At 49.1% G+C, this 15,968-nt stretch overlaps 1 protein-coding gene across 4 annotated transcripts in view; it reads left to right on the top strand.

Annotated features, from left to right (window-relative positions):
* LOC139232635 (phospholipase D1-like) overlaps positions 1–15,968 on the top strand; it is a 120,283-nt gene that overhangs the window by 66,863 nt on the left and 37,452 nt on the right. For 2 of the 4 annotated variants that reach the window (XM_070863072.1, XM_070863075.1), the window contains 5 exons: positions 510–568; positions 3,918–4,010; positions 7,715–7,867; positions 11,698–11,847; positions 13,786–13,869. In XM_070863072.1, coding sequence (XP_070719173.1) covers positions 510–568; positions 3,918–4,010; positions 7,715–7,867; positions 11,698–11,847; positions 13,786–13,869 — 539 coding nt within the window. The remainder of the gene's footprint in view (positions 1–509; positions 569–3,917; positions 4,011–7,714; positions 7,868–11,697; positions 11,848–13,785; positions 13,870–15,968) is intronic. The other 2 variants (XM_070863073.1, XM_070863074.1) reach the window with 2 other exon arrangements.

The raw sequence follows: 15,968 nt of genomic DNA, 5'->3' as shown, positions 1-15,968 counted from the left end.
GAATTCAGGAGAAACTTCTTTACCCAGAGAGCGGTGAGAATGTGGAACTCGCTGCCACAGGGAGGGGTTGAGGCGAATAGTATCAATGCATTTAAAGAGAGGCTTAAAGCATATGAGGGAGAAGGGAATAGAGGGTTATGCTGATAGATTTAGATGAGGAAAGACGGGAGGAGGCTCGAGTGGAGCATAAACACGGCATGGACTGGTTGTGCCGAATGGCCCGTTTCTGTGCCGTATATTCGATGTGATCCCATATAAATCTATGTAAACAATGGTAAATGTCGGAGGATTATTTTCCCAGTATTTGGAAGGGTATCAAAGTTTGATAGTTCACAATTCATTCAACAGTTCAGGAATGTATTAATTTTTTGATGCTCCTTCGAACTATCTATCTCTGGAGCAGTACTGTCGGTAACCCATTTCTGATTCCTCTTGAGTGCAGTCTTGATTTGGCATTGGAGCTGTTATTTAATTTAATATGTGGCTAACCAGGTTGCATTTAATTCCAGATGGCGTTCCTGGATGTAAGTGAGTTGTCCTTCATTCAAGACTTGGGTCCAAAAGGCTTGTAAGTGATTTGATTTGTTCAGTGATCACAAATGTAATATATCCAAGTTTGCTGATGATACAATGCTGGGTGGGAATGTAAGTTGTGAGGAGGATGCAAAGAGACTTCAAGGGGATATAGACAGGCTAAGTGAGTGGGCAAGAACATGGCAAATGGAATATAATGTGGAGAAATGTTTCTTTGCTAACTAAAACACACTCTGTTCTCAATCAATACTGTAAAAGTCATTGGGCCCAAATTTCCACATGATTCGCGCCTGATTTTTAGGAGCAACTGGTGGACAACAGACTATTTTAGAAATCGCAATTCTCCACATTTTTTTTTTCTGCAGTTCTCGTCGGGTAGAACAGTTCTAGTTTAGAACAGAATTTTTTCTTCAAAAGGGGGCGTGTCCGGCCACTGACGCCTGATTTGAAAGTTTCCACAGTGAAAACGTACTCCAAACTAAAGTAGAATGGAGCCAGTGAAGATTTTTGTAGAACTGAAAAAACATTAAAAAATCAGGCGCAGGTTACAAATTAGGCGTCCAGAACGAGGTGGGGGGGGGGAGGGGGAAGAGAACTCATTAAATTCTACAATAAATCCTTATTTATACTTCTACAAATATTATACAAATAAATCCAACCTGAATAAACATTTATAAGCCAAGAAAAGATTAAATAAACCATCTTCCTACCTGTGTGAAAGTGCTTCAGCCAGGGAGAATTCTGCAGCCGTTCGTGCCGCTGAGCGGGAGAGAGAGAGAGAGAGAGAGGGGGGGCGGGTCGGGGAACAGGAGCGCGGGTCGGGTCAGTCGGTGGGTGGGGGGGGAGCGGGTCGGGTCAGTCGGTGGGTGGGGGGAAGCGGGTGTCGGGTCGGGGGGGGGGGGAAGCGGGTGTCTGGTCTTGGGTCAGGGAGGGGGAAGTGGGTGTCGGGTCTGGTCGGCGGGGGGAGGGGGGGAGCGAGTGTCTGGTCTGGTCAGGCGGGGAGCAGGAGCTGGCTGTGGGAGGAGCCCCAGTGAGGCCATTCAGCCAGGGCTAGGGGCTGCGTGCTTCGGCTCTCGCCTCTGAGTCAGAAATTCGTGGGTTCAAGTCCCACTTCAGAAACTTGAGCAGATAAATCTAGGCTGACATTCCCAGTGCAGTGCTGAGGGAGCGCCGCACTGTCGGAGGGGCAGTGCTGAGGGAGCGCCGCACTGTCGGAGGGGCAGTGCTGAGGGAGCGCCGCACTGTCGGAGGGGCAGTACTGAGGGAGCACCGCACTGTCGGAGGGGCAGTACTGAGGGAGCGCCGCACTGTCGGAGATGCCGTCTTTTGGATGAGATGTTAAGCCGAGGCCCCTTCTGCTCTCTCGGGTGAATGTAAAAGATCCCAGGGCACTATTTCGAAGAAGAGCAGGGGGAGTTCTCCCCGGTGTCCTGGGCCAATATTTATCCCTCAATCAACATAACAAAAACAGATTATCTGGGTCATTATCACATTGCTGTTTGTGGGAGCTTGCTATGCGCAAATTGGCTGCCGCATTTCCCATGTTACAAGAGTGACTGCTCTTTAAAACATACTTAATTGGCTGTAAAGCGCTTTGGGACATCCTGAGGTCACTGTATAAATGCAAGTTCTTTCTTTCAATACTTCTTTCCACCCTTATAATCCTCCCCTGGCCCTCCCCACATCTCCTGGTCATAACACACTCTCATCCATTTCATTATATACCTCCCTGGAGGTTGCGTTCTTTGGAAGGGATGGTGGATCTGTTGGTTTTCAGGAGGAGCAGTGTAAAAGCACAAGCCATTGCATAAAGAATGCGACCTAGGTTTGCAATGGTGATACAATTGGAAGACTTGTTAAGGCTCCGATTGCAAACAGTGTGTTATGTCTGTAATGCACTTATGAATGACTCCACGAGGCAATGTGTTGCACTCAAACTGTAGTGACCTTGGTCCTTTGTGCCTCACTCTGGAGTTACAAATAATCATGGAGGGCAGCCTTTATACTGGGCCCTACACACCTATGCAGGTGACTCTCAGGTCTCCCACCACAGTGCCCTCTGGTGGACAGTCTTTGCCACAGGGGCAGGAAACCCCAGTCTCCACCAGTTGCACCCTCTAGTGGTGGCAGCATAGTATGTACACAGTGTAAACCTTATTGATCATACATCAGGTAACAAGTCTCCATCTTATGCAACTATAGAGTGACTACATGGAGAGTATATCTATAGTCTGCATATATAACACTGTTACCATGCAGAGAAAAAAACATTTTCGAAAAGTTTAAAGAAAGAAAATCTTGGATTTATATGGCGCCTTTCACGACCACTGGGTGTCTCAAAGCACTTTACAGCCAATGAATTTCTTTTTGTGTAGCTACTGTTGTAATGTGGGAAACGCAGCAGTCAATTTGCGCACAGCAAGCTCCCACAAACAGCAATGTGATAATGACCCAGATCATCTGTTTTTAGTGATGTTGATTGAGGGATAAAAATTGGCCCCAGGACACCGGGGAGAACTCTTCAAAATAGTGCCATGGGATCTTTTACGTACATCTGAGGGGGCAGACGAGGCCTCGGTTTAACAGAAAGACGGCACCACCTCAGCACTGCACTGGGAGTGTCAACCTGGATTTATGTGTTCAAGTCCCTGGAGTGGGCCTTGGTGAGACCACACCTTGAATATTGTGTACAGTTTTGGTCTCCTAATCTGAGGAAGGACATTCTTGCTATTGAGGGAGTGCAGCGAAGGTTTGCCAGACTGATTCCCAGGATGGCAGGACTGACATATGAAGAAAGACTGGATCGACTAGGCTTGTATTCACTGGAATTTAGAAGAATGAGAGGGGATCTCATAGCAACATATAAAATTCTGACGGGATTGTCAGGTTAGATGCAGGAAGAATGTTCCCGATGTTGGGGCAGTCCCGAACCAGGGGTCACAGTCTAAGGGTAAGGGGTAAGCCATTTATGACTGAGATGAGGAGAAACTTTTTCACCCAGAGAATTGTGAACCTGTGGAATTCTCTACCACAGAAAGTTGTTGAGGCCAGTTCGTTAGATATATTCAAAAGGGAGTTGGATGTGGCCCTTACGGCTAAAGGGATCAAGGGGTATGGAGAGAAAGCAGGAATGGGGTACTGAAGTTGCATGATCAGCCATGATCATATTGAATGGTGGTGCAGGCTCGAAGGGCTGAATGGCCTCCTCCTGCACCTATTTTCTATGTTTCTGTGCGTGGGACTCAAACCCACAATCTTCTGGCTCTGAGGCGAGAGTGCTGCCCACTGAGCCACGGCTGACACCGAGAACGGTGCTGGGACTGAGCGATGGGAATTGGGCGAAAGGCTGTGTGTGATTTTAATTGCAATTGCTGTGTCGGCAGAGAGGGGATGATTGTCAAACGCTCCGGAGGACACCGCATTCCCGGCTTGAATTGCTGTGGGCGGCACCAAGTCTGCTACCAGTGGTCGAAGAGGTTAGTGGGGAGCGTGGCCCTCCTGTACGTCGTACGGTGACCTCTGTCCTTTTGCGCGTGGGTGAATCGAGGCGTAGCGCACAGGGCGGGATTGTTGCCGCTGAATTAGGCGGGCGGAGGCGTCCCGCGGGGAAGTGCCTCCCATCCGCAAATCAAATGCCCCGGGTATCGCGTGACCTGGGAGATTCCCAGTCCCTGGGTTCTCTGCGGGTACCCGCGGGAAGAGATCACCTATCTCGGGTGCAGGTGGTGAGCGAGCACCCCTGGGATCACATGGGCCGGGCCAACGAATGATCAGAAGGAAATCCCCATTCACGCTTATGGGGCTTCTGTCCGTACAGAAACCCCTTCATGAATGAGAATACCCCCAATAAAATGCATCTCTTTTTTTTTTAAATCTCATTGAAAATTAATTAAAATGGCACTTAATTAAATATTTAATATGAATTTTATGAAAAATAAATTTACATGTTTTGAAGTGGCTAAAAATAAATGTGGCTTATTTCGCAGGTATTTAAAGGTACACTGAGACACACTCTCACACTCACACACTCACACTCTCTCACACTTTCTCACTCACACAGGCCGTACAGTACCAGGCGGGACTGAATCCTTCCCTGTCACCCGCTGTGTGCTGTACGTGTACAGGAGCAGACACCGAGACACACTTTTATCTTGTGTGGTCCGTACTCCCATTGAGCACCAGTGGCGAGGGGCCCTGGTAACTCAAGTCTGCAGAGTTTCAGTCCCTTACCCCCCCCCCCCCCCCAGTATCGGAGAAACGGGGTGGGACTGAAGATAGTTCAAGCCATGCCAGACAGCTTTGTCTCTGACTGTAATCCCTTGAAATCCCGGAAAACGGCGCAGTCCCGGCCGGTAAGACCATCGGCAGGCCGGGGCCATTGGAGGGAGCAGCGTGCGGTGACATACCACGGCAGGGAGCAGCGCGTGTTGCTGCAGGAGGGCGATGGCTGGGACGCCAGGTCGGTGATTGCAGTGCGGGCAGGCCCAGCAGGAGGGGCGAAGGAGCGGCGAGAGTTTGTAGATGGAAGTGACCGGGACCCAGGAGAGGCGTGAATCTGTGGCCCAGAAGAGGCGAGGGCCCAGGGGCAGCACGGGCCCAGCCCACACTGTGCAATATGTGCGTGCACTCGGTCTGTGCAGCAGAGCTGGTCTCCAGTTAGTCTTGAGCAACCCTTGCCACTGGACCAAGACCTCGCTCTGTCAAGCCCGTGTGGTGGCTGGTGTGCAAACACCACCCCACGTTAAAAAATCCACGCACAGGCATCTTCCACCCTTCAAGATTTAATTCAGGATCTGGAATATTAGGTCCATCATTGAAACACCTGTGAGCTCATCCTTTTTTGGCGTGGAAGCAAGTCATCCTCACTTTGAGGGACCGCCTATGATGATGAATCCCCTGTGGAGGCCCAGGAGTCAGTTCAAAGGTCAAACCGGGTGAGTGAGTACCAGTTCCTGGATCAACGTCCTCCCTTCTGATCGAGGGGGGGGCATGGAATGAGACGTGGCCTGAGTTTGCTCAATAGCGAATTCCATGCCTACTCGTTCCCCACAAGTGGGAACATTCTCTCTCTGTCCACTCTATCAAAACCTTTCATCATTTTAAAGCCCTCTATTAGGTCATCCCTCAGCCATTTTTCAAGAGAAAAGAGAGCCAGCCTGTTCATCCTTTCCTGATATGTGTACTCTCTCATTTCTGGTATCATCCTTGTAAATCTTCTCTGCACCCACTCCGGTGCCTCTACATCCTGTTTATAATATGGCGACCAGAGCTGTACGCAATGCTCCAAGTGTGGTCCAACCAAGGTTCGCTACAGCTTTAGCATAACTTCCTTCCTTTCCAATTCTATAACCTCTGGAAATAAACCCTACTTGGTTTGCTTTTTGATTGATTTTGTGTATTTGTACTCCGAGATCCCTTTGTTCCTTTACCCCACCCAGACTCGCACCCTCCCAGTAATAAGTGGTCTCCCTATTCTTGCTACCAAAATGTAATACCTCACATTTATATGTGTTGAATTTCATTTTCCAATTATATGCCCATTCTGCAAGTTTATTGTCGCTTTCCATATCTCAAGCCTATTATCAGCAAGGGCAGACATCGACGAGGAGGTCCAACACCGCCTCCAGTGCGCTAGTGCAGCCTTCGGCCGCCTGAGGAAGACAGTGTTCGAAGACCAGGACTTGAACCCCAGCACCAAGCTCATGGTCTACAGGGCAGTAGTGATATCCGCCCTCCTGTATAGCTCAGAGACATGGACCATGTACAGTAGACACCTCAAATCGCTGGAGAAATACCACCAAGGGTGTCTCCGCAAGATTCTGCAAATCCCCTGGGAGGACAGACGCACCAACGTCAGCGTTCTCGACCAGGCCAACATCCCCAGCATCGAAGCACTGACCACACTCGATCAGCTCCGCTGGGTGGGCCACATTATCCACATGCCCCGACACGAGACTCCCAAAGCAAGCGCGCTACTCGGAACTCCTACACGGCAAATGATCCCCAGGTGGGCAGAGGAAACGTTTCAAGGACACCCTCAAAGCCTCCCTGATAAAGTGCAACATCCCCACCGACACCTGGGAGTCCCTGAGCCAAAGACCAGTCCGCCCTAAGTGGAGGAAGTGCATCCGGGAGGGCGCTGAGCACCTCGAGTCTCGTCGCCGAGAGCATGCAGAAAGCAAGCGCAGGCAGCGGAAGGAGCGTGCGGCAAACCAGACTCCCCATCCACACTTTTCCCTCAACCACTGTCTGTCCCACCTGTGACAGAGACTGTAATTCCTGTATTGGACTGTTCAGTCACCTGAGAACTCCCTTTGAGAGTGGAAGCAAGTCTTCCTCGATTCCGAAGGACTGCCTATGATGATGATTAATGTCAAAAGGGATCTGGGATTGCAAATACACAAATCACTGACTGTAGCGACGCAGATTAACATGGCCATAAAAAAAAAAAGCAAACCAGGCACGAGAGTTTATTTCCAGAGGGACTGAATTGAAAAGTCGGGAAGTTTATGCTAAATCTGTATCGAACCTTGGTTAGACCACACTTGGAGTACTGCGTACAGTTCTGGTCGTTATATTATAAAAAGGATATAGAGGCACCGGAGAGGATGCAGAGAAGATTTACAAAGTTGATACCAGAAATGTGAGGGTATACATATCAGGAAAGGATGAACAGACGATTATGCTGATACAGTTAGATGAGTAAAGACGGGAGGAGGCTCGAGTGGAGCATAAATGCCGGCACGGACTGTGTAATATATTTGCTTCATGGGGTTCTTTGCTTCAGAATTCATAGCAACACATTGCTATTAAGAACGAGTTGGTTTATTAGCAAAGGTTTAACAATCGCACTACACATTACCAGTTCATCCACTAGGCTCACAACTGCATACCTCATTGTGGATCCCCTGAACCCAACTGGTTGGGGTTTTATTGAGTCTTGTGAACATCACATGACTGGCTAAGCCACTCACAGTGCAACAGCCCTACACACCTCTGAGCATACTCTCAGGGGCATAGATTAAAAACTGGTTGGGCCAAATGGCTGGTTTCTGTGCCGTATATCCTATGTAATTTGATTATTGATTGACTAACATTATTTATTTAACGGTGATAAATTGATTGATAGTTAAAACAGTCCTCGCAAATGGCACTAACCTTTAACTTGTCCTGTGTGCAGGTGGATAGTTATTAAGGATTCCTTTCTCCTCTACATGAGACCGTGCAATGGTGTCGTCTCCTTTGTGCTGCTGTTTGACAAAGGCTTCAACGTGCAAGTCGGCAGCAGGGACACAGGCACGAAATACGGAGTGATGATCGAAAACCTCTCCAGGTTCAACCTCTCTGCTTCTTGGCTTGCTCCTCTCTGTTTCTGCGTTTTCTCGGGGGCGAGGTGGGGGGGTATGGTAGGAGGGGGGGGGGGCGTCCACAGGAACAGGAGGAGATCCTGAAGACTGTTCCGCCATTCAATTCGATCACGGGCTGATCTGTATCTTAACTCCATCTACCTGCCTTGGATCCCTGTCCCTTAATACCCTTATCCAACAAAAATTCTATCCATCTCGGTTTTGACATTTTATACAGACCCTCCCCCAGCCTCAACAACTTTATGGGGGAGAGAGTTCCAGATTCCCGCCGCCCTTTGTGTGAAGAAGTGCTTCCTGACATCACCCCTGAACGGCCTGGTTCTAATTTTAAGATTGTTCTAGACTCACCACACCAGAGAATTTAAGAATTGGGAGCAGGAGTTGGCTATTCGGCCCCTCGAGCCTGCTCCGCCATTCCGTGTGTTATGCATTAATGCTTGAGGGTCACCAGACACCAGAGGGCGTCGTGGTCGGAGATCATTGGGCTTTACGCATCTGGCAGGTGTGCTTGGTCACCTGTATACAAGCTTGGTGTCTTTGTCACGCTGGCACTCTTGGGCTGGAATAAAGACAATATAAATGCACAGTTTGAAATTGGGGTTAATGCCAATGGCTAATGGTTATTACTTTTTGGACGATTTAAGCGACTGACATTTTAAATGTGGGCATTGTAAGTGGTTCAACTGTGGTACCAACAAGCGACACTAGATATAAATCCAAGATTCTTGCAGTGAATGTTGATAAGTGATATTTTGTAAAGGTCGATGGGCAAGGCATGGATTGGCATTCCCACTTACCGCTCTAGTTTCCTGCGTGTGGGATATGGTTTGAATCGTTCCCTTTTGACAAACACACATTGGCCCGGATTTTGCGGTAGAACTAACAATGAGACTATCAGCACGCATCATCATGGAATCATAGAATGGTACAACACAGAAGGAGACCATTCGGCCCATCGAGTCTGCGCCGGCTCTTTCGAAGAGTAACCCAGTCAGTCCCACTCCCCCTGCGCCCTCCCTATATCCCTGCAATATTTTCTCCAAAGTATTTATCCAATCCCTTTTTTGAAGGCCACTATTGAATGCTTCCCCCGCCCTATCGGGCAGTGCATTCCAAACTTAACCACTCGCTACATAAAAGTAAGTTTTTCCTCATATTGCCTCTGGCTCTTGAAGAGTAAATCAGACAGCAACTTCCGACGACCACACTCGTGCGGTTAAACGCGGACATCCGGAGGTGGCTCGCCGAGAGGCCCTGCTCCTCCAGAATACTCGCTGCACCGATATCTCCCCCAGAGTTTCGGCAAAGCAATAATACCATGGAAATACGTGAATGTGCTGTACTTGCGTGACAGGTGCCGACTAAACACGGCAGAAAAAGTTAGGGCTTGTCCACTCCAGCGTAAGTAAAGTTTTAATGCTGTGATTAGTCTTAATTGCTGCCGAACAACACCTCTGGCCCGGAAAATCATTTTTTTTTTTATAAGGAGTCTCGTTCCTTCAGATTTTAGTTATTGTTGGAGATTTTTTCTTTAAATTTTTTAATGTTGTTACTTTTTCCTCTCTCTCTCCTCCCGTTCTTAATCCGACCTTTCTTACCATCTTTTTATTTTGCTTTCTGTACATGATTGTACATTCAATCGACTATTCTAACTTACATTTCCTGGATCCGACTCTTGGAGGGGGGAGGGGGCGTTGAAATTCGGTGTCGCCGTTTTTGAGGCGGTGACACCGGCTGATTTAGGTGCTCAAAGGTGAGCGAGCAGCGGTAAAAATGGCGTTGCACACTCCTCCTCGGGCGCTAATGGAGCGGTGTCTCAGGAGGCCGACCGAATGTCCCGACGTTAGGCTGCCGGCAAGCGAGATGAGGAAAAAAAATTAGTACCTTCGTGCTTAAAAAAAATAAATAAATAAACTTCACCACTGACCTTGAACCCTGGGCGCTCCCTCCACGTGATCCCTGATGTGCCGCCACCTTTCCCGGGCTTTACAGACGCCGGCCGGTAGGGCCAGCGCACTCGGCTAATTTCGCAGCCGCAGCGGCAAGTGGGGCCTGTCGCGCTCGATGACATCACCACGTGGGGGGGGGCGGCCGAGCGCGCGGCGGTACGTCTTGGTGCCGCCCCCACCGGTCGCCGCCGACGGTAAGGACTTATCCGCCCCTCGCCAGCGGCGTAAGAAACCGAATTTCAACCCCATGTGCCTCGCAAAGGATTCTTTGATCTGATTGGTTCAGCAGGCACTCGGTTGCTTGCCCCAGGGCCCTGTAGAGGGCGCTGCACCGTTTTGGCTCTCGAATCATAAAAACTTAAGAAATAGGAGCAGGAGTCGGCCATTCGGCCCCTCGAGCCTGCTCCGCCATTCAATGAGATCATGGCTGATCTGATCATGGACTCAACTCCATTTCCCTGCCCGTTCCCCATAACCCTCGACTCCCTTGTCGTTCAAAAATCTGTCTATCTGCACCTTAAATACATTCAATGACCCAGCCTCCACAGCTCTCTGGGGTAGAGAAATTTGAATATTCGCGATCATCTGAGAGAACATATTCCTCATTTCAGTTGTAAATGGGTGACCCCTTATTCTGAAACTATGCCCCCTAGTTCGAGATTCCCCCACGAGGGAAAATATCCTCTCTGTATCTACCCTGTCAAGCCCCCTCAGGATCTTGCACGTTTCAATAAGATCACCTCTCATTCTTCTAAACTCCAATGAGTGCAGGCCCAACCTGCTCAACCTTTCCTCATAAGTCAACCCCCTCATCTCGGGAATCGCAGTGAGTTCCAGTGCAAAACAAATCCACGGACACGTCTGTGGACAAGTGTAAGTAATTGAGCGGCCACCACAGTCGGCAAAATCCAGGACATTGGCCCAGAAATTCCTCTGGGGGTCTTCCCGCGCGCGATTGCCTCCTCGTTGGAGATTTTTTACAAAAGTACCTGGTGGTCCGGAGGTGCCCTGAATTTCGGTGGGGAGGCCTTCCCCTCCCACACTGCGAAGCGCGCTCGCGTCCCACGCAGAAGATGCAGTCACGTGTGACTGCTCAGCCAATCAGGTTCCCACTAATAGCACTGAGGTGCGTGTATCTACGAGTTCGCAGTGCTATTAATGACACCAAAACCAAACACACACAATAATAAAAAAATAAAAAACAGACCACACATTTAAAATTAATTGAAATTAAAGTTATTATCTCTTGTAAAAATAAAATATTTTCCCTTTTTTTTAAAAAAAGTTTTTTAAAATTATGGTTAAAAATAAACTTACCGTAGTGGGGAGGGTTTTTAACAATAAAATATGTGTTTTATAATTTTATTTTATCGTGTTTTGGTGTGTTTTAAAACGCTTACGTCTGTAACAGCAGGCTATGCTCCTGCTTTTTCAGGCACAAGATTTTTGAGGACATTTGCTGGGCAAGGTATGCCTAAATCCCGCAATCATGCCCAAGAAATGCCCTCGCTCCCGAGATGCACGCGATCTGTCGAGCTCCAGCATGCGTATCGTGTGCTGAAAACCGGCTTTTCCGATGCCTTCCCGGGTCCGTGCACACTCCGTACGGGCCCGGGAACGTCGGAATTTCTACCCCCAATGTGTTTGCGAGCGGTGCGATTCCCGTCTAATCGGAGAGATGGGCAGCGTTGACGTTCGATTTGGATGCGGGTGTCTCAGAATGGCTGCCATTCTATGCTGTCGCGTTCTCTGGCTGGTAGCCGATCTCTTGTGACACGGCGGAATGATAAGTCAGCCCGACCACAGCTCACTGTTTCATCTTGACTTTTGTTCCCTCGCTTGCCCAGGACGCTGATAATTAAATGCAGCAGCTATCGTCAGGCCTGCTGGTGGAAACAGGAAATCACCAATCTGGCAGAGAGGCACGGTCAGGACTTCCTCACAGAGCATCGCTTTGATTCCTTTGTTCCCGCCCGGCACAGCATCCAGGCCCGATGGTAAATATCCCCCCCCCCCCCCCCGCCTCTCGCGCACTGCTTTCAGTTTTATTTTGTTTTAAATGTGGGTGAATGCGTGAGGAAGCGAGGGGTAATCTCCCTCCCTGGGCCGCACACTACTGGCTGAGGCATGAATAGAGAGTTTGGACGTGGCAACCCAGTGCAAGAATTCAACACAGTGAAGTGTGAGGTAGTACAGGTTAAACCTCCCTTATCCGGAACCAGCCCTCATCCGGAACCATTCCCAGCCACCGGGTAGCGCATGCGCAGAACTCCGACATGAACAAATTGAAGTCCTTCCTCGCTGCGGACTCCCGCAATCGCTGGCCTGACCCCGCGATCCACCGCACCCCCCCCCACAATGATCTCTCTGCCGCACTCCCAGCTCCAAGCCAGCCAGCCCCGATGACCCTTGCTCAGTACCTGTACCATCCAATTTAACGTGACCACCCCTCGTCCGGAAAAATCCCTTATCCGGAACAGGCCAGGTTCCGAGGGTGCCAGAAAGGGAGGCTCAACCTGTACAATTTGGTAAGAAAAATAAGGTCGCAGATTACTTGGAAAATACGAATGTAAATGGGATCGAGGAACAAAGGGATCTGAGTACAGATACACAAATCACTAAGTATCGACGCATCTTAGCAAGGCCATAAAAAAGCAAACCAAGAACTACGGTTTATTTCTAGAGAGATAGAATTGAAAAGTAGGGAAGTTATGCTGAACTTGTATCAAACCTTGGTTAGACCACACTTGGAGTGCAGCGTACAGTTCTGGTCACCATATTATTAAAAGGATCTGGAGGCACTGGAGAGGGTGCGGAGAAGATTTACAAGGATGATACCAGAAATGCGAGGGTGTACATATCAGGAAAGGATGAACAGGCTGGGTCTCTTTTTTTTTTCTCTTGAAAAGAGAATGCTGAGGGGTGAGCTAATAAAGGGCTTTAAAATGATGAAAGGTTTTGATCGAGTGGATACAGAGAGAATGTTCCCACTTGTGGGGAAGAGCATAACTAGAGGCCATCAATATAAGATCGGCACCAAGAAACCCAATGGGGAATTCAGGAGAAACTTCTTTACCCAGAGAGGGGTGAGAATGTGGAACTCGCTGCCACAGGGAGGGGTTGAGGCGAATAGTATCGATGTATTTAAGGGGAGGCTGGACAAGCGCATGGGGGAGAAGGGAATAGAGGGTTATGCTGATAGAGTTAGATGAGGAAAGACGGGAGGAGGCTCGAGTGGAGCATGAACAACGGCATGGACTGGTTGGGCTGAATGGCCTGCTTCTGTGCCGTATATCCGATGTGTAATCCTATGTCCGGTATAGAAAGAAAGACATGTATTTATATAGCGCCTTTCACGATGTCCCAAAGCACTTTACAGCCAATGACGTACTTTTGAAGTGCAGTCACTGTTGTAACATAGGGAAAAATGGCAGCCAGCTAGCTCACAGCAAGCTCCTACGAACAGCAATGTGACGATATGGTGTTGGTCGAGAAGTAAATATTGGTCGAGAAGTAAATATTGGCCAGGACGCCGGGGAGAACTTCCCCTGCTGCTCTTTGGAAGAGTGGCCGTGGGATCTTTTAGGCCCACTTGAGGGGGGCAGACGGAGCCTCGGTTTAACGTCTCTTCCGAAAGACGGCACCTCCGGCAGTGTGGCGCTCCCTCAGCACTGCGGTGGGCGGGGGGGGGGGGTGGCGGAATGTCGGTCTCGGTTCAGGTGTCTGGAGTGGGGACCTGAACCCGTGACGTGCTGACTCCGCGGCGAGAGGGCGCGACCCACTAAGCCGCGGCCGACACTGCGAGCTCGACATCAGTGAGTAGAACACATCCACGTTGGATAAAGTTTGAATGTCGTTTGAAGCCCAGGCTTTCTCTCTCATTGGAATCAGCGGGTGTATTTTCTGACCCTCCTGTTGGTCTCCCTTGTTTGCAGGTTTGTGAACGGCAGTGGGTATTTCTCCGCTGTGGCCGATGCTTTGGAACAAGCAAAGGAAGAGATCTTCATTGCTGACTGGTGGTGAGTCCGTTGTTGTTTGAAATGTTGGCGCTCAGAGAGATTTGGGTGTCCCTTGTGCAAGAAGCAGAAAGCGAGCATGCAGGTACAGCAAGTAATAAGGACGGCAAATGGCATTTTGTCCTTTATTGCAAGGGAGTTGGAGTATAAGAGTAAGGAAGTCTTACAATTGTACAGGGCCCTGGTGAGACCACACCTGGAGTACATAAGAACATAAGAAATAGGAGCAGGAGTAGGCCATACGGCCCCTCGAGCCTGCTCCGCCATTTAATAAGACCATGGCTGATCTGATCATGGACTCAGCTCCACTTCCCCGCCCGCCCGCCCCCTTATCCCCTTATCGTTTAAGAAACTATCTATTTCTGTCTTAAATTTATTCAATGTCCCAGCTTCCACAGCTCTCTGAGGCAGCGAATTCCACAGACTTACAACCCTCTGAGAGGAGAAATTCCTCCTCATCCCAGTTTTAAATGGGAAGCCCCTTATTCTAAGATCATGCCCCCTAGTTCTAGTCTCCCCCATCAGTGGAAACATCCTCTCTGCATCCACCTTGTCCAGCCCCCTCATAATCTTATACGTTTTGATAAGATCACACCTCATTCTTCTGAATTCCGAAGAGTAGAGGCCCAACCTACTCAACCTTTCCTCATAAGTCAACCGCCTCATCTCCAGAATCAACCGAGTGAACCTTCTCTGAACTGCCTCCAAAGCAAGTATATCCTTTCGTAAATATGGAAACCAAAACTGCACGCAGTATTCCAGGTGTGGCCTCACCAAAACCCTGTATAACTGTAGCAAGACTTCCCTGCTTTTCTACTCCATCCCTTTGCAATAAAGGACAAGATTCCAATTGCCTTCCTGATCACTTGCTGTACCTGCATACTAACCTTTTGTGTTTCATGCCCAAGTACCCCCAGGTCCCGCTGTACTGCGGCACTTTGCAATCTTTCACCATTTAAATAATAACTTGCTCTTTGATTTTTTTTTTCTGCCGAAGTGCATGACCTCACACTTTCCAACATTATATTCCATTATGCTGTGCCCAGTTTTGGTCTCCTTATCTAAGGAAGGATATACTTGCCTGGGAGGTGGTCTAATGAGGTTCACCAGACTGATTCCTGGGATGAGAGGGTTGTCCTATGAGGAGAGATTGTGTAGACTGGGCCTATACTCTCTGGAGTTTAGAAGAATGAGAGATGATCTCCGTGAAACACATGATTCTGAGGGGGATTGATAGAGTAGATGCAGGGAGGGTGTTTCCCCCGGGCTGGGGAGTCGAGAACCAGGGGTCACAGTCTCAGGATAAGGGGTCGGCCATTTAGGACTGAGATGAGGAGAAATTTCTTCACCCAGAGGGTGGTGAATCTTTGGAATTCTCTGCCCCAGAGGGCTGTGGATGCTGAGTCTCTGAATATATTCAAGGCTGAGAGCGATAGATTTTGGAGTCTCAGGGAATCGAGGGATATGGGGATCGGGCAGGAAAGTGGACTTGAGGTCGATGATCAGCCGTGATTTCATTGAATGGCGGAGCAGGCTCGAGGGGCCGTATGGCCTATTCCTGCTCCAAACTCTTATGTTCTTTTTCGTTCAGTCAATAGAACTGTCCATGCCTTGCATTTTTCAATCATAGAATTGTACAGCACAGAAGGAGGCCATTCGGCCCATCGTTCCTGTGTGGGCTCTGTGAAAGAGCGATTCAATTAGTCCCACTCCCCCCCCCCCCCCCCCCCCCCCCCTGCTCTTTCCCCACAGCCCTGCAAATTTATCTTCAGGTATTTATCCAATTCCCCGTTTGAAAGTTACTATTGAATCTGCTCCCACCGCCCTTTCAGGCAGCGCGTTCCCGATCACAACAACTCGCTGCGTAAAAACATTCTCCTCTTCTCCCCCTCTGGTTCTTTTGCTGATCGTCTTAGATCTGTGTCCCTCTGGTTACCGACCCTCAAGAGCATAAGAAATAGGAGTAGGCCATACGGCCCCTCGAGCCTGCTCCGCCATTCAATAAGATCATGGCTGATCTGATCATGGACTCAGCTCCACTTCCCTGCCCACTCCCCATAACCCTTTATTCCCTTATCGCTCAAATATCTGTCTATCCCCCC

This window comes from Pristiophorus japonicus, chromosome 20 (genome assembly GCF_044704955.1).
Source record: "Pristiophorus japonicus isolate sPriJap1 chromosome 20, sPriJap1.hap1, whole genome shotgun sequence".
Classification (NCBI taxonomy): domain Eukaryota; kingdom Metazoa; phylum Chordata; class Chondrichthyes; family Pristiophoridae; genus Pristiophorus; species Pristiophorus japonicus.
The sequence above is the reverse complement of the archived record's forward strand: the minus strand, read 5'-3'. Positions and strand labels throughout refer to the sequence as shown.